This window comes from Astatotilapia calliptera, chromosome 14 (genome assembly GCF_900246225.1).
Source record: "Astatotilapia calliptera chromosome 14, fAstCal1.2, whole genome shotgun sequence".
NCBI lineage: Eukaryota > Metazoa > Chordata > Actinopteri > Cichliformes > Cichlidae > Astatotilapia > Astatotilapia calliptera.
In genome coordinates, this window is record NC_039315.1 from 32,829,625 (window position 1) to 32,853,572 (window position 23,948).

At 41.8% G+C, this 23,948-nt stretch overlaps 1 protein-coding gene across 1 annotated transcript in view; it reads left to right on the forward strand.

Moving 5' to 3' along the window:
• LOC113035853 (solute carrier family 12 member 9) overlaps positions 1-23,948 on the forward strand; it is an 81,620-nt gene that overhangs the window by 30,710 nt on the left and 26,962 nt on the right. Inside the window, exons 7-9 of the mRNA XM_026191630.1 lie at positions 946-1,103; positions 11,325-11,407; positions 19,072-19,196. Of these exons, the coding sequence (XP_026047415.1) occupies positions 946-1,103; positions 11,325-11,407; positions 19,072-19,196 (366 nt within the window). The remainder of the gene's footprint in view (positions 1-945; positions 1,104-11,324; positions 11,408-19,071; positions 19,197-23,948) is intronic.

Consider the following 23,948-nt stretch of genomic DNA (forward strand, 5'->3'; position numbering starts at 1 on the left):
CTGTTTAGTGAGGCAGCTGGGTTTGTTTTTTTCAAATATTTGCAATTGAGCTATAAAAACAATGGGACAAGTATTTAAAGCTACATTTTGTAATTACTCTTTGTAGAACTCCACAAAAGCTTTCACCACCAGAGGGAAGCATTTTACTGGTTGGTGTGTTGAATTGTTTGTCTGATGTGTACTGCTGCCTTTGGTATTTCCTTTTAACCCTTTTAGTTAACCTTTATAGGACCTATAACTGAAGTGTGTTCTAAATGAAGTTGTGCCTACAAATGTTATAATGTCTTTCATTTCAGTGTTTTGCAGAGACGTGCCAATTACCAAGTGTATTTATCCAAAAATAGCAGCTCTGTTGTGTTGTCAGACTTTATTGTGGTGCAGATGTTCTGTCATTTGTTTAGGCGACAAACATAATGAGGAGTATCTGATGCATAATTATGCAGCTGTGGTATGTTTATGTAGTGTCAGAGATGTACCAAAAGCTGTCTGGAACGTGTTCATTAAAGAGTTCACAACTACAGAAAAGCAACAGCAAGTGGATATTTCACACACACAGTTTTTCTAGGACCAAGTTGTACTAAGATATACTCTGTTAATCTGAAAGGTTCGGAAAATTTCTGACAATGGTTTTGAAATTCCATGATGTTCCTGTCGACTTCTTTCCTAGTTTGTTAAATGGGAGGGGAAAATCATTCTAATTAATCAGCAACTCTAAAACATAGAAAGCACTAAGAAAGGAGTCAAAACTGAGCACAATCTTTTTCCCCCCCCCAAAAACTGTGCTTGAAAATGTTCAAGAAATCCTCAAGTTATCAACTTAACAGTGTTCAGTGCCATAAACCTCTCCTGAAAATTCCAGTGCTTTGTTAAAGTACTTGTCCTATATAGTTTAATATTCACTCTGGTTCCTCCTATCTGTCAATTTTATTCTCCAAACCGTTGCAGCCTTCTCCTTCAGAGGGATTACAGTTTCCTGAGAGACATCAATGTTTGGCACCCCTTCGTCCTCATCGGAGTTTATTCCTCCACGCTGTCTGCTGCCATGAGCAACCTCATCGGGGCCTCACGCGTCCTCTACGCCATGGCAAAGGATGACCTGTTTGGTAGGTGGCTCTATGTTTTTTTTGTTTTTTTTTTCCAAGGGACGCAAAATCTCGACTGAAACCATCGTTACTGACATTTCAGTGTTTAAAATATGCCAGGAACACAGATGTGATTTGTTATATGAAAATGCCACTGACAACAGAGAAAACATTGGTGTCTGTTTCATAGCAGTGCTGGCTGCCAGACAATCAACTGTATACCTACAGCTGCAGAGAAATAAACACTCTTTAAAAATCTTAAGATGATATCATTTAATCCTGACTGTAAAATTTGTATTGCTTATAATAATAGCAGCAAGGCGATAAGATGGATTATAGTTGATGCAGGTGAAATAATCATCAATATCATCAGCTTTAATAACTAGAGCCATAATTACCCTTTCAGATGGAGTATTTTTAAAGCCTTATATAATCTGTTATTTTCATAGTATTTGTTAAAAATATTTTAAAAAAAGTATTTTATATATCCTGATTTCTTTTTTTGCATATTTGCCACCAGTTTCAGATCATCAAAAAAAAGTCATATTAGATAACTTGAGTAAATTAAAAAATGTAGTTTTTAATGATGACTTCATGTATTAAGTGGATAAAAACTATAGAAACCCAATTGGCCCTTTGAAGAAAAAAACAATCATCAGTCATGAATGAAGTGTGATTAACCATAGTGTTGGGTCTAAACTCAGACCCCGCTGTATCCAGGACTTATTCCCATGAAAGAAAAACAAGGCAACGGTGTTCGATCGATTTCTTGCGCAAGGGAGGCCTCGTCTGTGTCCAGCACGACAAAGAACCCCCCAAATGGTGGCCTCCTCTCGCTGCCTTTTATTGACAAACTTCAAACAATAGTTTACAAAACACCTCCCCCTGCAACCCCGTTTGGTTACATAGACAAGGACTGTATGTAAATGTATACACTGGGTGTGTGTGTGTGTGTGTGCGTGCGTGCGTGCGTGCGTGCGTGCGTGCGTGTGTGTGTGTGTGTGTTAGACCTCCTGCTGACCAAAGGGTCGTAAACCCAGGAAGCTTACATCAAAAGAAACAGATCTTTCAGATAGGATGTATCTACAATAAAACCTCCCCCAGCACAGAGTGGCTGGAGAGGTGGTCAGGATCAAAGAGATGGCTTTGATCCTACTGCTTAAACTAAGACTATACAAATTTAAGAAACACAATGGCAACATTCAACAATTAGACTTAACACATAGTGTTTTGAAAGCAGAGTTGTTTCACTAACCACACTCAAGCCTAATTACTGCCAGAAAATCATTTAAATAAAACCTATGTGACAAAAAGAATTTGAATAAAAGAGCTCAAAAAGCAAACACATCATGACACGATCTAACGAAACAGCTGAGAAACACAGTCATCGATCATTCTCAAAAGATGATCGATGACTGTGTTACAAAGACATTTCAAAGGACAGGTACTCCAGCGAGTACCAAAAATGAACACAAGGGCTCGTCTCATATTGGGCAAAAACATCTTGTTGATCCTCAGTGCTATGATGACATGGAACTATTTGGAAGGTTTGAGTCCTGTTACATCTGACATAAAGCTAACACAACATTTCATAGAAAGAACATCCCACTAGCACTCACACCTTAGTTGGTAGTGTGATGGTCAAGTTCAAGTTCAAGGTTCTTTATTTGTCACATGCATAGTTATAGAAGTATAACACACAGTGAAATGTAGCCTGACACGCTCCTCGACATGTGCAAAAAAATGGGGGGGTGTGTAGAGGAAGAACATTATATATATATATGTAGTATATACATTGGGTGAATGTGCAGTAGTAGCAGCAAGCAGGTGAATTCTGTACATTAATATAAATAGACATCTGACTATTTTACAGGATAGACAATATAAACATATTTAAAATTAAAGGAATTGAAATGTACATTGTGCCTTGGTTTAGTGTCTGGAAGAGTCCTGACTCAGTCAATTATAGATGATGTGAGCGGGCGGGTGTGTGTGTTTAGGGCACGGATGGCTTGGGGATAGAAGCTCCTCTTGAGTCTCTCTGTCCTTGCCCGGAAGATGCGGAACCTTCTACCAGATTGCAGAAGTTGGAACAGTTTGTTGCCAGGATGGGACAGGTCCTTCAGTATCTGCGCTGCTCTAGTCCGGCATCTCCTGGTGTAGGTGTCCTGAAGCGCGGGGAGAGCAATCCTGCAGCAGCGTTCTGCTGTACGGATCACTCTCTGGAGAGCTTTTTGGTCCTTCACACAGCTGTTCCCAAACCACGATGTCATGTTCTGTGTGAGGATGCTCTCCACAGCGCCTGTATAGAAAATCCTGAGGATCTTTGGAGAGACCCTGAATTTCCTCAGTTGTCGTAGGTGATACAGGCGCTGCCTAGCCTTTTTGGTCTGGACCTGAATGTGGGCGGCCCATGTCAGGTCTGAGGAGATGTGGACACCAAGATACTTGAAGGACTGCACCCTCTCCACTGGAGCTCCATTGATGATAATGGGCTTGTAGTCTCTGTGCTGACCCCTTCTGAAGTCCACCACCAGCTCCTTGGTCTTGCTGACGTTCAGCTGGAGGTGGTTGTCCTGGCACCACGATGCCAGATTCTTCACTTCATCCATGTAGGCCGTCTCATCATTGTTGGAGATGGCACCCAACACCACTGTGTCGTCAGCAAACTTCACAATGGTGTTGGAGCCATGGGTGGCCACACAGTATGAAGTGTAGAGGGAGTAGAGCAGTGGCGAGAGGACACATCCCTGAGGTGCTCCTGTATTGATGGTGATGCTGTTGGAGAAGCACCTGCCCACCCTCACCACCTGAGTTCTGCCAGTGAGGAAGTCCAACACCCATGCACACAGACGGCTGTTAAGTCCCAGATCCCTCAGCTTTGTGAACAGTCTGCAGGGCACTATTGTGTTAAACGCTGAACTGTAATCAACAAACAGCATTCGCACATAGTTACCCTGTTTCTTGTCCACATGGCTGAGAGTGGTGTGTAGGACGTGGGCGATGGCATCCTCTGTGGATCTGTTGGATCTGTAGGCAAACTGCAGCGGATCTGTGGTGTCTGGGATGGAGGAGGAGATGATGTTCTTCAGCAGCCTCTCAAACACCTTCATTACTACCGAGGTCAGTGCAACTGGCCGGTAATCGTTCAGGGATTAGGGTTTGCTGTTCTTGGGCACAGGGATGATGGTGGATCTTTTGAAGCATGTGGGGACCACAGACTTCGCCAGGGACTCGTTGAAGATGTAAGTGAACACACCTGCTAGCTGGTCAGCACAGCAGCGCAGCAGACGGCCGGTGATGCCGTCTGGCCCCGCCGCTTTCCTTGTGGTCACTCTCCTCAGTGCTGCTCGGACGTCATGCTCCGCGATGCTGGTCACCGGTCTCTCGCTGATGACATCACTGTCCTCGGTAGTCAGGCGGTAGATAGCATTAGCCGCCTGGCTAACCTCGAAATGGGCGTAGAACTGATTCAGCTCGTTGGTGAATGCAGAGTCAGCGTTGATCAGCGCAGTGTCCCTGGCTTTGTAGTCCGTAATGGTGCGTAGTCCGTGCCACATACTCCGTGTGTCGCCCTGGTGGAAGTGGGACTCCACACGTTCCCGGTACCGGCGTTTGGCATCTCTCACCGCGCGCCGCACGCCGTATGAGGCCGCTTTGTAGGCGCTCATATCGCCAGTGGCGAGACCCGCGTTGTAGGAGGCGGTCCTGGCGTTTACTGCAGTGAGGATCGATCTGTCCATCCACAGTTTCAACCACCGGTCTTGGACTGTTTTGCTGCTTTAGGACCTTACTTATGAAACTGTGAGTTCTGCTCTCTGCCAGAAAATCAGGAAGGGGACAAATACTTTTGGCAGCACTGTAGTTAGTGTTAGAACATAAGGTTCAGGAGACTTTTTTTTTTTTATTCCTTCTTGATATATTTTTTTTCCAATTTAAATGAGTTTACTCATATTTTCCTCTAATATGTATTCCTATTCTGTGGAATATTCTTAACACGTTCACATTCACCTGCCCCAAGTGGAGAAGTTTAAGTATCATGGGTTCTTGTTCATGAGTGACGGGAGAAGGGAGATCGACAGATGGATTGGTGCTGTGGCCTCATTGATGCGGATACTGTACCGACCGGTCTGTTCTGTAGAAGTGAAGCTGAAGCTGAAGCTCCACATCGAAAGGAGCCAGTTGAGGTGGTTTGGGCATCTGACAAGGATGCCTCCTAGGTGAGGAGACAGTGCTATGTGAGATGCCTCCTCACCTCCGGTGTTCCAGGCATGTCCCAGCGGAAGGAGGCACCGGGGCAGACCCAGGACACGCTGGAGAGATTGTATCTCTTGGCTGGTCTGGGAACGCCCCTGGGTATTCCTGAAAGCATTAAATTTACTCCTACAGCAGGGGGGTATCAGTGTGGTCCTCTACATGAGGCTCATCTGGTAGATGCCCGTGGATTTATTGTTAACACGTTCACATTAGGCTCAAGACAAATCAGACCCACAGATTACAATGTTAGAACTGCTTACTGCCTTGAAAGTATAAGAAAAAGTCTTTGGTTATTTAAGTTATTGTAGAGCTGTGGTCACTCTAATCTTTTGAGCTGATTGTAACCTACAGCAAATACTTTAACTCAGTGTCATCTGACAAAATTATACACCTTTGTTAAACATGATAGCTGTGTGGTAGTGACTCAAAGTTAGAAGCAACGCAACGTCTGTCAGTCTTTTCTGCTAGGTTGTTATTTGAGGAAAAAGTTGCTAAAGAAATAAGAAAAGTAACTAAATGTTGAACTAAGTTTGCAACAGTGAGCTAAACTGAAATGGGAGAGAATGTTAGAAACAAAGTTGTTACTTTGTTCTCATGTACACCTCCAGAGAGTGAACAGTGGGAGCAAGTGATCTGTTACAGAGCAGTGCTGACTATAGATTACACAGTGTTGGAGTCAAATTGTTAAATGTTGTCATTGTGTTACTTAAATTTGTAAGTCTTAGTTCAAGCATGATCAAAGACATTCCTTTGTCTCTGACCACCTCTCCAACCAGTTTGTTGGTAAATGTATTTTTATAGCGCTTTACTAGTCCTTAAGGACCTCAAAGTGCTTTACACTTTCAGTCATCCACCCATCGGTGATGGCAAGCTACATTGTAGCCACAGCCACCCTGGGGCGCACTGACAGAGGCGAGGCTGCCGAACCCTGGCACCGGCGGGCCCTCTGACCACCACCAGTAGGCAACGGGTGAAGTGTCTTGCCCAAGGACACAACGACTGAGACTGTCCGAGCCGGGGCTCGAACCGGCAACCTTCCGATTACAAGGCGAACTCCCAACTCTTGAGCCACGATCGCCATGGGGGAGGCTGTAGTGTTTTATTACAGGGACATCCTATCTGAAGGTTCTGTTTTCTTGGTTAATAAGCTTCCTACTTTTATGACCCTTTTGGTGAGCAGGAGGTCACACAAACGCACCCCCAAACACAAACACACACACTCACATGCATACACACACACATACACACACATACAGATGCTTGCACATACATACACACATAGTACCTTATCTTTTGTAACCATAGGGGGGGTTTACAATGGGAGGTGCTTGTGTGTACTGTAACTGTTTTCAATAAAAGGCGGCAAGGAAGGCTTTTTATTTGATTCTGGCTAGGAGACAGGTGAGGAGTGTTCAGCTCCAAGAGCCTGGTTCCGACCAGTCTCCCTTGCTAGCAAGTAAAAGCTGTTCATCTTGCTTCCTTGCTTGACGTTAACGGGAATAGGTTTCTAAACCAGCGGGGCCTGTGGAAGCGCAGACCCAACACCTAGCTGTGTTTACATTTTCACATTTAAAAAAAGAGTGCGTAACAGAATTGTAAAGTATGTGATCATCTAGAGTTTGTTGTATCATCAAAAGATTCAGGTATGTGAAGAAATCTCTGTGTGCAAGGGATAAGGCTGTGATCTTCAGGCCTTCAGGCAGCTCAGCATTAAAAACCGTCATGATAGTGTCATGGAAATCAGTGAATGAACCCATTTTCTGGGATCATAGTTCACCATGCCATCCACAAATGCCTGTTGAAGCTCTTTGACAGTGGTCCCCAACCTTTTTTGCGCCACGGACCGGTTTATGTCCGACAATATTTTCACGGACCGGTGTCGCAGATAAATACAACAAAATAAAACCAGTACCTGTACCAAAAAATAAGATTTATTCATAACACATGGGAAAAGAGCCAGGGAAACCGAGTTAACGATAAAAACGATTTAAAAAAATAACGCTAAAAACCGATAAAAATCCTGAAAACCATAAATTTCACACCCGAGCCTCAACTCTCGTGGTACCAAATGACTCACGGACCGATACCGGTCCGTGGCCCGGGGGTTGGGGACTGCTGCTCTTTGATACAAAGTAGTCATATTTCAACATGATGCAGAAACACTGCTATCTTCTCTGAGCCAAAGTTAATTTAAAATGAACTGCGGAAAACTGTTCTGTGGTCAGATGAAGCAGAATTTTAAATTCTCTCTAAAAAAATTGGATTCTTCATCATCCAAACTAAAAAGGAAAGGGACCAGCTGGTTTGTTATCAGTAAAGCCTGCATCTCTGGTATGGAGATGTATCAGTGCCTGTGGAATTGGCAGCTTGCATATCTGGAAAGGCTCCATCAATACTTAGAGGTATGCACAGGTTTTAGAGCAACTTATACTCCCTTCGAACAGTGAAGGCCTTGCATGTTTTAGCAAGACAAAGTTAAACCACATAGTGCATCTTTTACAACAGCATGGCTTTGTAGTAGAACAGTGCAGCTGCCTGCCTGCAGTCCAGACCTTTCACCAGCAAAACAGAAAAGAAAACACAGAAACAAAGAAAATATGACCCAGGCAGCTAGAACCCTCTATCAGATCAGAATGGGACAACACTCGTCTTCCCAATAAGGATGTTCACAGGCTGTTGTTTAAAGCAGATGGGATGCTACACAGTGTAAACATGGAGCTGTCCCAACGTTTTTTTTTTTGCACTGCCAGAAAGTTTCAAAATGAGCAACATGAAATAGTAAAAAGACTCAGCGTAAACATTTGATATACTTGTGTGTTTTATTGTGAATAAAATGTGTTTTTGAGATTTTCAAATTACTGCTTCCTGTTTCTTATTTAAATTTTACACAGATTAAAAGACAAACACTTTGTTTGTACCTTCACCGTGACAGGAAATCCAAAAAGCAGTCCTAATATCCAGCAGAAACTTTTTGTCATGTGTGTAGGTCCATGTGTAGGCGGCTGGTGTATTTCAGGGATCAGTGGTGCTTATTTCTTTTCTTAAAAAAAAAAAAACTCTGAAAAAACTGAACACAAACCCTCTGAGTCAAAGCCATTCCCATATCAAGCGAGTGCAGCGTTTGTGTGATTTCAATCACTTCTCTGTGTGAGTCGACGCTGCCTGCTGCTTTGTCGTTATTAATGACTCTGAGCAACTTCCTTATCCCGTCCTCTCCTTTTTTTGTTAAGTCTGTTGCAAATGGATTTGGCCCGTTTCTGTCTGTGTGTATAGCCGCACTTCTGTGCGTGTGTGTGTCAGGGGAGATAAATGGCCGTATTAGTCAGAGTTCCTCGATGAAGTGATCTGATGGAGCAGAGGCAGACGACTCTGGTACGAGTCTGTTCACTCACTGACACCCAAAGGGTTAACTTAAGTTAGATTAATGTCTTTAATTAAGAGTCAGTGACTGTGGAACCATAAATGTGTAGTGTGTGTGTGTGTGTGTGTGTGTAAAAGGGACAGTAGGATCATGACGTGTGTGTTGTTCTGGTTGTTGTCACTCATGCATGCTGCTCACTGCTTAACCTTGCCACTGTCCTATGCAAACTAAGTGATGGATGCGTCAATTTTTCCCAACACACACACACACACACACACACACACACACACACACACACACACACACACACACACACACACACACACACACACACACACACACACACACAATCACACTCAAAAGAAGTTCTTTGTTTTTCCTCCCTCTGTCCCACACCTCTTCCATTTCTTTCTCCTCTCTAACTTGCTAATCTCTAACTCCTTCACCTCTGCCCTGCCTCTCTTCATCCTTTCCATCTCCCTGCTCTGCCGCATTGATTTGACTTTAAAGTCGCGCTGATTTAATTCCAGTCCTTTACCATCTGTGAAATTTACTCTTAAACTCAGATCCCCCTCGACCGCCCGCCTCGTCCCTGCACCTCCTGTCTCTCCACCGTGTGAGCCTCGTTATCGTCTCCATAGTCTTTCACCAGCCTTACCTCTGTTGTGCTCAGCCACCACAGGGTTCAAAGCAAATACCATCATCGCCACACGATGAAATGTCGTGCAAGCTATGAGATGTATGTAAATGTATGTAAATATCTTTCAATAGACCATACAGGCCTGTAAGGTATTAAATAGAGTGACGCGTCGTTTGTCTCCCTCGCTGTCGCCTGCCCACTCGCTTTCCCTCTCTCTCGCTCTCCCTTTTCAAAGCAGACATTTAGTTAATTACATAAATTTTGTGCAAATGTCAGTAAAGGTAGAAAATACCATCCCCAGTGAAAATCAGATCTGTTCTGTGCACTTTACCATCATCGGTTATTATTTATATCTGTTGCTCTTGGAAATAAAATAAAAAATGGAAAGAAAGCAGTAACAGAACCTAGCGAGTCGGACCGGGATTGGCTGTCGCTTCCAGGAGGAGTTTGTTTTTTAAATCTCATACTGTGTTAATATCTCCCTACTTGAGTGAAATGTTCAGAATTTAAAAAGTGACAAATTAGATCGTCAAAGGGACTTGGATGTACTTTCAGTAATGCATACCAGCAAAATCTTGTTTATGGTCATTGCCTCGACTGTTGCACATGCAGACTGCGACAGCCGCACCTCCATTTCAATGTACTAATGGCTACGCTACACACCCCAGGTTACGAAAAGCGAGACGTACACAACCATACAAAACGACACTAAAGCGTGGTGCACACCAGCAGTTATGACTTAGCTTTTCACGTCACTCACATTCACGAGGTCGAAAAATGGCACACATAAACTAAGCATTAGACCAAAGGCCTGCAACAGGCACAATGACTGACACCTGTGGGGTATACAGCGAAGGAAGTTCAATACAGCCAGGCTTTCTTTGGATCAGCTGCTGTGACAAAACCTGAAACCCAGTGAGGGATAATGGATATCACAACGTTGGTTATCAGCGTTTTCGGCTATCCAAGCTTTCTATTTCTTCCTCACATGAAAAGAGTTGTTTTGTGCACCATGTGACTCTTCTTCCACTTCTTCCACACAAAATAATCCCTGTCAGTTCTGCCTACGCCAGTCAGAGATGATGACGATGATAAAATAGTGAAGTAGAAAAACAGTGTTTTTTAAGCTGTTATTTTTACTGCAGTAGTTCTGAAAAATCAAAGCACAGATTAAAAATGATGAGTTTGCTCATTAGAAGCTGCGCATTAGTAACACAACCGAAACTATAAACTGGATATATTTAAACATCAAACGTTACTTTCATAGTCTACCAAAGGTGTGTAAATTGCTTTAGTTTGTCAGCACATCAAAATAAAATTAATTATTCGACTTATTGAACAGGTCTTCTTGCTGTGTGAATGTATGTAAAACATTTATACATTTTTGCATCACTTCCATTGACAGTGTTGGGCTTCATTTGGCGGTGTTAGTAACGTGTAACTCAACAAACTGCACATGTAAACTGTATTTCCTTAGCAGAGAATCTATACTGCAGAGAATCAGTGAAAACATGAAGCTTCCTGCTGGTTTTGAACTGAAACTCAATATAAATAAAACTCTGAACAGGTTATATGTTCATAGACATACGTTACCATGGTGATTTAGCCAGTTTAAAAAAGAGGATAAATTTTTGTGACACTGAAAACTTTAAGCTCAACATAGCTTGCTAACCCAATAATCATGATTCTTAGTACACCCCAGTGCTCTGCACTTGCTATTTAACTTCCCCAGATATCGACACTGTGTCAAGCTGTGTCCTCTTTTCTGCTTCTACGAACACATTTAATAGATAACACTGTCTATTAAAACCGAGAAAGGCCATTCGTTACAATCTTTCACTGATTAAGCTGTTCTGTTGACACATGCTTTACTGATGTGAACATGGAAGACTGTTGTTACGGTGATGCTGCTGATAAATATTTTAATACTAAGATTCAAAAGGTCACTGTCTTTATTGTTTTTGTTTTTTTCTCACCTCTGCAGGTAAGGCGCTGTGGCTGGCTAAGAAGACATCTCGCAGTGGCAACCCCTGGGTCTCAGTGCTGATCTCCTGGTTCCTAGTGCAGGTTAGTAGTGATAAGCAAATCAGTATCAGCAGATAAGTGCAACTTTATATCACGTCAAGCAGTACTGCTAAATAACTGTAAGTAAATGTTTTGTAATCAGTGTGTGGGCTGAGGAGAAAAGAGTCTAATGTTAGAGTTTGTCCCGTCAGCTTCATGTTTTGTACAAATCCAAATGAGGAAACATGTTTTGAATAGCAAAATTAAAAGCAAAGGAATGCTGTGTCAAAAATAAGAGCTTCAGTGATCAAACGTCCAAACAAGACAACACTAGCCTTAGACTTGGCTTTCAATATTTCACTGAAATCAGTAACATTCTTCTACGAGAGATATAATTCTCAGTACATAAGGAAGGTAGAGAACCTTCAAACAAGCCAATATTATTTCTGTATAATTAATGCAAGGTTGGCAAGGTAGAGGGACAAAATCATCGGGAATTCCTGTTGTTTGGATTGTTCAGTGTTTTTCAAAGAAACTTTCCTCAGGCAAGAAGATCAGAAAGTCCTCTCTCCCTTCAAACTAAACTTATTCATTCACCAGTTCAGCCTGAGCAGTTTGATGTCTTTGTTTTCTATCACCGCTCAATCTGCATCCACGCACACCTGTCATAGTGCTGCTTAAATTTGTGCATTTGCATTAAACAAATGGCACCTGAAGTCAGTTATTCTGTCGACTAATGCGTTCCAAAGGCGTGCTTCTGCATCACTAAAGTCTCTTTGGTTTAATAGAGTTCAGTGAATTTTCCAAAAAAGCACAACTTACTTACTTTAAGTAGTTTTACTGTGTTGATTGGTAGGTGAGGATGCTGAAATTTCCTTTCCTTCCCCGTCTTTTATTAATAACACTTTAAAATTTTTGATAGACAAAGAGATATAAATAAATAGAGAGACAGGCAGACAGGCTGTGGGATTTGCAGAGGATAGCAGCTGGAAGGAAAACGGATCAAGATGAAGTGCGTTCACTTTTGTAACATGGTTACAGACTGCTACCACAGAGGCAGTATCTGTCAGATATCTGACAGTTTATAATGTTATTCATAATTGCTGCAGGCATTTATGTCCCTTTAGATTAAAGTGGACCCATTATGTGTTTCTTTATTTTTCTGTCATATATATTTTGTTACAATGGTGGCTGCCAAAGTTTCAAATCGGGAGGCCAGTGGATGTAGATGTAATCCCTGTGAGCCAAAAGGTCAGGCTTCAGACTTCTCACTTCATTTCTCCAATCTAGGAAGAACATCTATCCCTCCGTCTGCTCATTTTTTTGCCACTTTTCTGGATCCAGGAGCACAAGTCTAAGCAGAGAGGCAGAGAACTTTCCTCCCTCAGCTCTTCTGAGGGGGCTAGCGAAAAAGATGTAGTCCCTCCAGTGGGTCTTGGGTCTGCCCCTGGGCCTCCTCCCAGTTGGATATGCCTGAAACACCTTGCATAGGAAGGACAAAGGAGGCAACCTAGTCAAATGCCTGAACCACTCGAACCCCCTCCTTTCAGTGCGGAGGATAACGTCTCCACTCTGAGCTTCTCCCAAATGGTCGAGCTCATCGTCCTGTCTCTAAGGGAGTGGTCAGCTCATGGCCATAAGTGAGGGGAGGAATGCAGATCAACTGTTAAATGGACAGATTCACCTTCACTCTCTCTTCACCATCGCACATTGAGCCCATCTGTCGACCTGTCAATACAGCCCCCCCCTCTTCACTTTCCTTTCTACTATCATTAGCATGGTGTTAGTCTTCAAACCAACAACCCACTTCACTTATAGTGTCACAGTTGTAAATAAAACACAACCACATTAGTATGTTGTAACATGCATACTTATTTCTTTATGCTGAAACATAAAAGCTATTTCAGACACGGTTACTCAGGAGACTACAATACGAAGCTGCAGCTGACAAACAGGTGGCAGGTGGTGGCTGCCGTTACATTTTGTCTTTCTTCACACTTGGACCAATCTATGACTGCATGGATGAACCTTTCTTCAGCCTGATGGGGCTCACATTGAGTCTTTGCTGTTAATTCCCACCGCAAGCACCAATATCATACCAATAGCGTGGAAGTGTGCTTTTTAGGGCTTTGTTAAGCAGATGTTTAGTTCAAGTTAATCAAGATAATCAGGTGTAAAAGGCTGTCAAATGAATTCAAAACCTTTAAGTGGAATTAACATTATACAACTTAATCCTTTCAATTCCTTTAAGCCTTCAGCTTCACAGTATAAAATACAAACTATTTAGAACTGTCCAAGAATAAAAATAGGGAGGTGGAAAACATTCAGAAGCATTTTTGACAAGCAAAATTATAACTAAACAAGAGTAACTTATCATCTAATCGATTCACTTCCCATCTGGGTTCATTACTAGCAACAACCTGGTGTGTAGGTGATTAAAGTATAGAGGCAGCGCAAACCGAACAAGACTGAACAATATCAGAGCAGCTGAATGGGAAAAACTGGCACTTTTTTCCCACTCTGACCAAAAGACAGCACATAGTGTTTTTCTCTTCTATTGTGTCACCTAAGTGGAGGAAAGAAGCCAATTTAGACCAGGAGAAAATATTGGCAGAGTAGAGGAGGGTGGGGATAGAGATGAAGAGCAGGCGGAGGATCTTAGGAGCAAATAGGCCTGACTAAACCATCATTATCAGAGGTGAGTGTTAAAGGCTGAATGGCTTGTCATTATTTGCGCCCTCTCTTTTTCTCACTCGCTGTCCCCCTCTCGTCCCCTTCTCTTCATCTCCGGCACTCTCCAGGAGCGGAGGAGGAGCAATTAGATGGAAATCGTTAGCTGCGTCGCTGCTGCTGCCATCATCAGAAATCATTGACTCCTGTCCTCTTTCTCTCTGCCTCTTCCTCCACCATTTGAATGATTCACTGATGACAAAAGTCTGATTGTAATCTTGCCTTAAACTCTCATGTGCTGCGGGATTGAAAAGGAAGGAGGAGGGAAGAGGGCGGCAGGGGCCTTGCTTTATTGGACTTCTAAGTAAAGGAGAAATGGTCGGGGAATGCAGGGAGAGAAAAGTATAAATGGTTGAAGAGAAGACTGAAGAGCATAGGGTTGGATGGTGATCTGACAATATAGGCTGCAACCCAAGAAAAATAAATGGTATGTATGTCACTTCCAAAGGACGTCAATAAACTTGGCAAAAACAAAGCAAGATGAACCGGACAAAGCCGCAACAGCCTGGCACTTCCTCCTTATGCTGGTCATCAACTTTGTCACACACTGCTGTGTGATGGCGTCCCACTCTTCAACCAGCATTTGTCATATGTCAACCAACATGGTTGTGTTGAACGCTCTGGCTATAACAGTACGCCCAAGCTGATCCATAGTTTTAATTCTACTGTCCAGCACTAATCGGGCACTGATGTGTTGTTGGGACAACTTAAATTGTTGTTGTTGGATTCAGTTCCAGCTTTCATCACTGTTGATGCTTGACTAGTCATTTTTACACTGCCGGTGATGTTTGATAATGTTTGACCACAGTTTTAGGCTTAAGTTTTAGGCTGGTCCTACAGGCCGGGCGTTTGGTTTCAAATAATCTCAATGGAATCTAAAATCTTGTTAAGAAACGTGACAGATGTGAACATTTTTGATGACTCGTAGGCAATTCAGATGGATACAGACCTGTCGATAGCCACCAGGTGTTCTCCAGCCGGTAATCGTGAATCTTGAGTTGGATATAAGAGTTGAGGGTGGCTATGTTATGGACATGGATGCAAATTTAATCTGAAATGACTGCTGATGGAATCCGTGTTAATATAAAACAGTTGTTTGAGTCTTTAACAGACGATGGGAGAAAGCAGAGCTCTGTACAACAAACATCTTTCCCCTTTGTTGGTGTAGAGGAACATTGCCTCCTTGCCTCTGTGATGTCTTTGTTTTTGATGCACAGTTTGACTGATGTCAGTTATACTTTGCTCCCTGGTTACCTTACACACAAGGAAACTCCAGAGTTTGGGACCAGTACCGGTCCAATCGTTTGACATTCTAGTCTGTATTTGAGTGTTAACGTGATAGGATCATTTTACGTTTTATAAATACTAATATAATAAATTTTAGACTATGTCTTCATAGTCAAGTTATTTTATAACCCTCTTGAATGAAAGGTGAAAGTCTTTAATTCTTGATTGTTTTAGTTCAAATTCACTGTGGTGTTGTACCGAATTGTCTCTGTCCTAACTGATGGACCCGGCTTTCTGCATCTGGACTCAAATACACACTCTAGAATGTGCTGTATGATTGTTACCTGTAATGCTTATCCATGTCTGGAAAAGCACAGTTCTGTAGTAAAAAGCATTACTCAGCTTTTTCCACTTTATTCTTTTTATTTAATAAAAACGTGTGTGTGAGCCTTTACACTGCAAGGACCTGTGTGGCAATTAATGCACACTGCTCTCCAGTAAAAACAGTCTTTTAAATCAGCGCATAATAGCGGGATGGTGTGTGTATGCACACACAAACACAACTCATTCACACTCAGTTGGTGTGCTGTCAGAGCGGTTGTACATGCAGGCCTGTGTCTGAGTTAATGGCTAATTAATGCTCTGGTAGAGCCAGCTCCCACGGGTGCACTGAAGAGACACCCACTGACTTTGACTGTCAGAGGTCAGCAGTGCTCCCTCACACACTTTCTCTTTTTCACTTGTCTTCCTCTCTCTTCTTTGTCTTCCCCCACTTCTCCAGCCTCACTGCTCCCTCGGTGCATGGTGACCTGTTCTCCCCGCCTGTCAATAATGTGACATCATTAATTTCAACTCCCCACCGTTACATTTTCTCCCCCCTCTCTCTTTCTCAGTGTACATCTGCCTTATGGTGGCTGCTATCTCCCCTCCACACATACCAATAATATATCCTTGAGCTCATGAATATGTTCACCAACTCTGGAGAAGTTTCTCAGTAGCAAATCATAAAACACACAATAAAAGGAGAGAGAGAGAGGCGGTGTTCTGTGTTTGTACAGTACAGCAGTTACCTCCTTGGTCTGTGCAATCAGGCCCTGCAGCTCACAAACACATATAAAAAGCCCACTCCATGATGATGAAACGACTGCAGGAAATGTTTCATTCGGCACAGACGAGCTAATGACGGTCTTTACCTGAAAGATTTACATGTGCTGTTTCTCCACCAAAGTGAAGGTGAGGTGCTTGAGGAACGGAAGGTAGCAGTGGGGAAGATATCCATTTCTGACAATTTAGTCGTGTTCGCGCCACAATTCAACAGAGATTGTTGCAAATGAGTGTAATTTACACACTGAATGAACAGCTAAGCTATGGTTTGCGTGATGGTGATAATGTGTTGTGAAAGTAGCACACATGTATTACTGTGACATTAGAGTTTTGTTCAAATGAGGGATAGTTGAGCTGAGGAGGGGGGTGATCATGTGTGTTTATTTTTAAAGTGTAGTTTCACGTCAAATACATCTGAGATATCTGCTTGTAATATTCTCTTGGATGTAGATACAGTTGATATTTACAACCATGAAGTGCAACATAGAATAAATTAAATAAATGTCACACATTGAGTGTTATTTTATAGTTTTGATGTCCTACACGTTGTTGCAAATAATAAAATAAAGAAATGGAGAAGTAGTTTCCATCTTAAGAAGTCTCTCAAAGTAGAATGGGAGCCAGAACCTGAACCATCCCGTAGCTGTGCTACTAAAGGCTCAGATTGTTTGCCCCCCTTTTCCACTCCTGTTGCTCAATGTTCACTGCCCCAGTTGGCCGTCGCAGACCCTGGTTCTGCAAAAGGTTTCTTCCTATTAAAAGAGCGTTTTTCTTTCCCACTCATGCCAAGTGCTGCTAAAAGGAGATCACTTCATTTTGGAGTCTTCTTTCTAATACTGTAGAGTGCTTAGCTTGCAATATGTACTGCTGTAAGGTAGCTGTTGTTGTAAATTTTCTCTTTATAACTAAAACTGAATTGAAGTGAATAGAATAAAAAGTTTGAAGCATTTACAGAAAGAGCAGGAAACCCTCAGAATTGAGTTTTCAGTTTAGCACAGTTGTCTGTGAAGCTTTTAGCTACTTATAATTTAATAATGATTTGAATTTCTGATCTTAAACTTTGCTATCAGCATTTAGTGGCACATTCTGCAACTTGTAGTTTGAGACAAGCAAGTAAAGTGAGTATTAGTCTTATAATTGACACATTTTAATATTTACTCCTAGCAGCTCGTGGCTCAAAGTCAAGAACAACATAATTTGGTATAAAATTCAAATTGTGCTGTAGCTTTGTGTATATAACTTAGCCTTTTGCATTTCTGGTCTAAATGTAGGTTTTTCTTTTTAAATAAATTTTTGGTTAGATGCCTGAAATTATGACTGCTTTAGGCATTTTCACATTTTATTTTCCACCATTTAATAAATATGTAAATACCCCATTTTTGGCTTTTGTGTTTTAGGGAATAAGATGGCTAACAAAAGGCTAAATGAGCGTTCATAAGTTGCCCGGGATATTCTACATCATCACATCTAACACAGAGATGACCTGTGACAGTCATTCAAAAAATAATGTTTTTTCTTTCACGGCTTAATAGTAGTGTGTTAATTCTAGGTTGATTACAGGGTACTGGTAAAACGAGGGAGAAATATATATTTAAAAGAAGATGCATATGCAGCAACAGTCTAATACTCCAGTATCCAAAATGACCATTTCTAGTCCAAACATTAAGCTATGTCATTGTGATTTATTATGCTAAGTAAACTGTTGTCAGGTGAAACAGTCGAAGCTTTTACTGTCTTTATTCGTGACTTCCCCGTCCAAATATTACTCGCAGTGAATTGCATAGAGCCTTGTTCACACATTCTGATATCAGGGAACATGGCAGGGAGCAGGGCTTATAATGAGGTCATCATTTCCCTGCTCCATTAGAAGTCAACTAGTGCACCTCTGTAAGAAAGGGTGAGTCTCATACATCTATGTGCTGTCATTATTATTAGATGTACGGCTCTCCCCCTGAATCGGCCACTGAGAATATAAAGTGCAAGCGGATGTGGCTGTTTTGTCACGTAGCTGCCATAGCTAACATAGCTGCCTGTCTGAACAGCAGGCTTGATACCATCTTAATTAAAACTCAACATTAGCCTCAGTAAGTGGCTCCCAAAGTGGAGCCAGATGACCACCTGTGGTCCTTCCAAGATCCCCAGAAAAGTGTAGAACAGTTTAGTTTAACTGTGTCTTGCTCCCTAGATGCTAGTCTAATCTATCCTTTATGTCACCTCTTTGCCACAGTGGAGCTAGATAATCATATCTCACAGCAAAAAGGTTTCTTGGGACCAAAACTCAATTATCTAGGGATCCTTGGCTTGAAAATGTATGGAACCTCTGCCCTTGTTAAGACCTCACTTTAAAGCCTCTGAGACGTTTTAGCTCCAACAATTCTCTGATTGCTGGTATTATTTTATATATTTATTTTTGGTTATTTTATATTTTTGGAAAATATCCAGCTAAGAGGCAAACAAAGCTCAGATGTATCAGAGCAGCTGACATGGCTTTAACTTCATATTTTAGATTTTTGGAAGTGAAAAGTTGTTAGGCGCTGGAAAAAAGTCATAAAAAAAGAATAAAATGCACTGTTCTGACTGTAGAATGTAGTATTGCTCTAAATGCTAATCTCTTCTCTGTTTGTCTTCCCCCTTCTTTCCCTGCTTCTTTGTTTCGGTCATTCTAGCTGGTCCTGTTTTCAGGGAAGCTCAACACCATCGCCAGCATTGTGACCATTTTCTTCCTGCTGGTGTACGCTGCTGTGGACTTGGCTTGCCTCGCCCTAGAATGGGCCTCGGCACCTAATTTCAGGTACACACACGTCTGGTAATTTACACACACATGTAGACAGAGATTCTGTGCCATAATAAAAGCTCATGGCTTTCTTGCACATGTTCTCCATCACTTTTTCCTGACTCACTGAGCACACTGCGCTCCCCATTGTATTTTTTTCCCTCTGCTATTGTTTATGTATATGTGTATTTGGAGGTGGTTGTTTGCCAGTTGGATGCTGCTATAGCGACGGTGTACTAATTAAAAGACATAAAACTGGCCACTGCTTATAGCCCCATATTGGACAGGGACTGACAATAAAACTGTTTGTTTTTGTGGAGGCGCAGCCTGAACTGGATGCTCAAGCTACAGCGTGTGGAGATGCTTAGAGATTTAAATTTACAATGTTTGTGGAGTGTGTGTGTGTGTGTGTGTGTGTGTGTGTGTGTGTGTGTGTGTGTGTGTGTGTGTGTGTGTGTGTGTGTGTGTGTGTGTGTGAGAGAGAGAGAGAGTGTGTGTGCTGTGTTTGTATTCCTAGGATGCTTGCAGTGATTCTGATTTATAAAAGCTCCTGGAAACCATTCTCACATAACAGTAGCACAACTCTGTGTGTGTGTGTGTGTGTGTGTGTGTGTGTGTGTGTGTGTGTGTGTGTGTGTGTGTGTGTGCATGCACATCCCTGTCTCAATGACATCATGACACAGCCAGGCATTTGATTCGATCTGCAACTTTTTATGACTCATTTCATATTTTCTTTGTGAGGTGTTGATGGTGTCACACGAAAAATCTCTTGGAAAATCCAATAACCTGTATTATTGTGTTTTTTTATTTTTTTATTTTAAAGATTCATACTTTCTCCGCTGGCTGTGAAATACATTTCCAATGTGTTAACTGCCACTGTTTTTATTTGTTATGGGGGAAATGGAACTGTTTAAAAACCACACATCGCTTTATTGTTGTGACAAATTGCCTCCAGCGCTGCATTTGCCGTTATATATTCCTCTGCAGTGATAGTTGGAAATGAGGCAGAAGACATGTTAGAACACTTCTGCCCATATCAAGGACACATCAGTCAAGTGAAGCCGAAATCGGGATACAGCAGCAAACGTCAAACATACTGTATGTGAGGAAAAACAAAGAGGTTGATAAGTAATTCGTGTAATATTGGATCTGGGCGCAGTGGGATTTATTCAGCTGTTCTCTGAACATTTAGGTGCACAATATGAGTGGATTAAACTGATGGCTGCATATTGGAGCTGAGCACCACAATTATACTCCTGGAGAGCAGTTTAGGCATTGAATTCGTCACTTAAGGACATTCACACAGAAAGAGAGCACTTGTAAGATGATGTTCTTCAACAACAGTTGCTTCTATTTTCGATATTGAATGGAACCATTTATTCGCAATAGAACTATTGATCGGGACTCGGTGAAGGTCGAAGATGAAGCGATGCCTAGGAAAATAACAGAGAAATATCATTAGGTGCCCCTTCAGTGAGTCTGTCTGTCCTGTGGATGAACTCCCAACTCCATTGTACTGCATTGCAATAACAGTAGCTATGCTAATTGTTGTTCTGTTTTGCAGTATTGGTTCACATGGCGTAGCAACAAATGAAGCGGGCTTTCACTTACTGAAGCTCTTGTTCGCTCGACCCTGCAGCTTGCATTAAATCTTGTATCTCTAAAGCAGCAGAGATACAATCATTGCCAGCTGTTGTCCATGATGTTGGTGTTTGAGTGTGTCCGACTACAGTACAGCATCCTCTAGGGAGACAGCTGAGCTGTAAGGATTGCCACAGACTTTATCAGGAGTATAAGCTAGCTAGAAGCTGGCTAGTTAACAAAATAATTGCATGGGGATTTTTCACAAATAAACTGATTAAAAAAATAGAACTAAAATTTTACTAAACTTTTTGCCAAATACTAATAAAAAAAACTGATATGTCAGGAATCCCTCTGGTGATATTGTTTAGAGGCATGTGGCATGTTTTTTTCCAGCTTTTTCTTGCGTGCATACAATGTGTATTTACTGCAATCACAACAGAATAAGTCCATATCTATAAAATACCTAAGAATGTGTTCATAACTGCTTTGAATAGACTGATGTCCAGGCCCTTAAAGTGCAGAATTAAAAGTCTGTGTCCGTGAGAGAAAATTTTATTTGCCAGCATGTTGATGATTTTTCTGTAGGTCTCAGATAACTACAAAGAAGCAGCAGAAATATAGACAGATAGCAAGTGTCTTTAGTAACGTGTTTGACCTTAAAAATCTCAATCTGAAATCCCCATTTCTGAATATTACCTGCTGAGTCAAATGAAGTCAGTATGGCACAGAAAGGTTTTAGAAAGCTTCACGGATATAAAAGCATATTAACATGAAAAAAGGCAAGAAATCCAAACAAAGATTTTATATAAAATGTACATAAACAGAGACCCTGAGAAACAGAGACATGAAGCGAAAGAGAGACAGAAGCAGAAAAATGCAGAGAAATAACAGAAGGCTGATCTGATACTGATGAAGAAACTGTGCATCTGTTCTGTAGCTGTCTGCTCACTGAAGCTAGCTGAAGCTTCTCCTCTTAGACTTGGTAATCGCGACTTAGTAAGAACATCAGTTAAAAATGCACCTTTAATAGCTTCTTGTAAGTATCATTCAAGTTTGCTTCCCCAATATTTTAAGTTTGGCTATATTCCAGAAAGATAAAAAAAAAAAAGCTACTTCCTCTTTTTATCTCTGGAAACTGCTGCACGACCAACATTTCAGCACTGGAGGATCTAAGCGTGTGAGTCGGTGCATAAACATGACAGACTGTCAGAAATGTAGCGTGATCTGAGGCCATTTGAGGTTTATATTCTGTAGGATACTTAGAGGTCAGTGAAACTCTGTTAAAATGGAGCTGATGTCCTCTTTATTTTGGTAATAGCCTTACTACAGAGTTCTGAATAAGCTCCAGCAAAAGCTACTGAAGCTTTGGAAATTCACTCAAAAGCATGTCTTCTATGGGGGAAAGTTTTCACTTTAAATTTTGGCAGAAATGTTTCAAAGCTGCGATTCCTTCATCGGTATTCTTCCAAATTAGCAATGGCTAACTGCCACAGGAGTGCACTGTGGACACCAGTACACACTGTATACTTTAGTGAACAACGGGTTGCTCAAAAGTGAGTGTGAGAGAATAAGTAGCTTTGAGTGTGCCACACTCAGTACCAAGTGTTTCCTCTGGTGCCCTCCATATAGAGTGCTGTGTGCTATCTGCTCATGCCTCGTTATCAATATGTGACCGCTGGCAAAGGCTACAGGACACAAAGTTAGCCTCAAAACTTTTCCCACTATCCCCTCTCTGTTGGCCGAGGGGACCAAGGCCTCCGGAGCTGATAAGATGATGTGTGTGTGTCGTCCCCCCCCCCCACTGTTAATTCCGTTAGTTCACTGTTGCTGTGTCACTGGGCAAATTTGAACGCCAGTTGTTTATGTGTTTATTCGTTCAATTTTTTTTTTGTCTTTCTCTGTGCTGTCTCTCTCTGTGCTCTCTGTCTGGCTCTCTCCCACATCTCTTTCCAGGCGAAAAGAATTAAAAGCCATTTAGTGCTGTCTCTCCCCCTGAGAAATACTGTGTAATTAGCATAACTAATTTAGCAGAAATATTTCCCTTTCCCTTAAATTTGCTGTTGCGTAGGGGAGGGAAGGGGGCTGCAATTATGATGTAGCGGAAAAGATGCCTGCTTGTTAAGTGTGTCTGTGTCTGTGTGTGTGTGTGTGTGTGTGTGTGTGTCTATATGTGTGCGCGCGTGCATGTGTCTGCACAGAGAGAGTTAAGGTATGCAATTTTAGAGCCTGGGTGTTTGTCTGACATCCCCGTCACGCTTTCTGTTTTGTTTTTTTTGTTTTTTCTGATCACTGATGTGTGAGTGCATGTGTGCGCTTGCTTGCGTTCCCCTTTATTGGTGTGTGTTTGAAGCTTTATCTTTATTTATGCGTTTTTGTGGGAAGAGGCTTGTGTTGGCCGCAGCTTTATCAGCAATGGCCCCAGCTGCGTGGAGTGGTCCTGCTGCTGATGCTGCACAGGCACCAGCCACTTGGACTAGTGGCTTAAACGCGCATGAACACGTGCATGTAAAACACACACGCACACACACACACACTGTATGGTAGGGTCACTGGCCAAGAATCAGGACTCGACTGTGTGCTCTGCATTGATGCCAAAGGGTGTTTATGGAAGGCATAGAACTCACAGATGCAGTGACCTTCAGTTAGACAAAAAACAAACTTTTACCAGCTTGTTGCCATGTGATGCCCAAATTACAACTGTGTTCTCTTTAATCGTCTTTGTAATAACGTGTAAATTGACAAGCCATCAGCTCCAAAAACAAAAGCTGGGTCAGTCCTTTGTCCAAATATGAGTCAGCCTGTGTTATTAAATGAGATTGGGGTAGTGTAAAAATCCAGATGGAAGGTCTGGATGAATGAGAAAAAATAGGTTGTTAGAGAGTCATTATCTGTTAATGGAGGGATCTGACTTGGTTATGGTCCAATATAAAGTTGCCTTACAAAATTCAGTTTATTGTACAAGAATAAAGCATAATTGGAACTAGATCTATATGTTTTATGTTATAAATCTGTATCAGAAAAGAGTGTGTAAGTTACACTTTAAAATTAATACATTAAAGTTAGCAGGCTAACCCCTGCAAGCTGCAGGTATCACTGTTAGAAAGAGACAGGGTGGCTGCTGTCAGCCTTCAGCAAATTACAAGATATCTGCCAAATTTTAGTCCGTTTTTAATTTAGTTGAGCTGT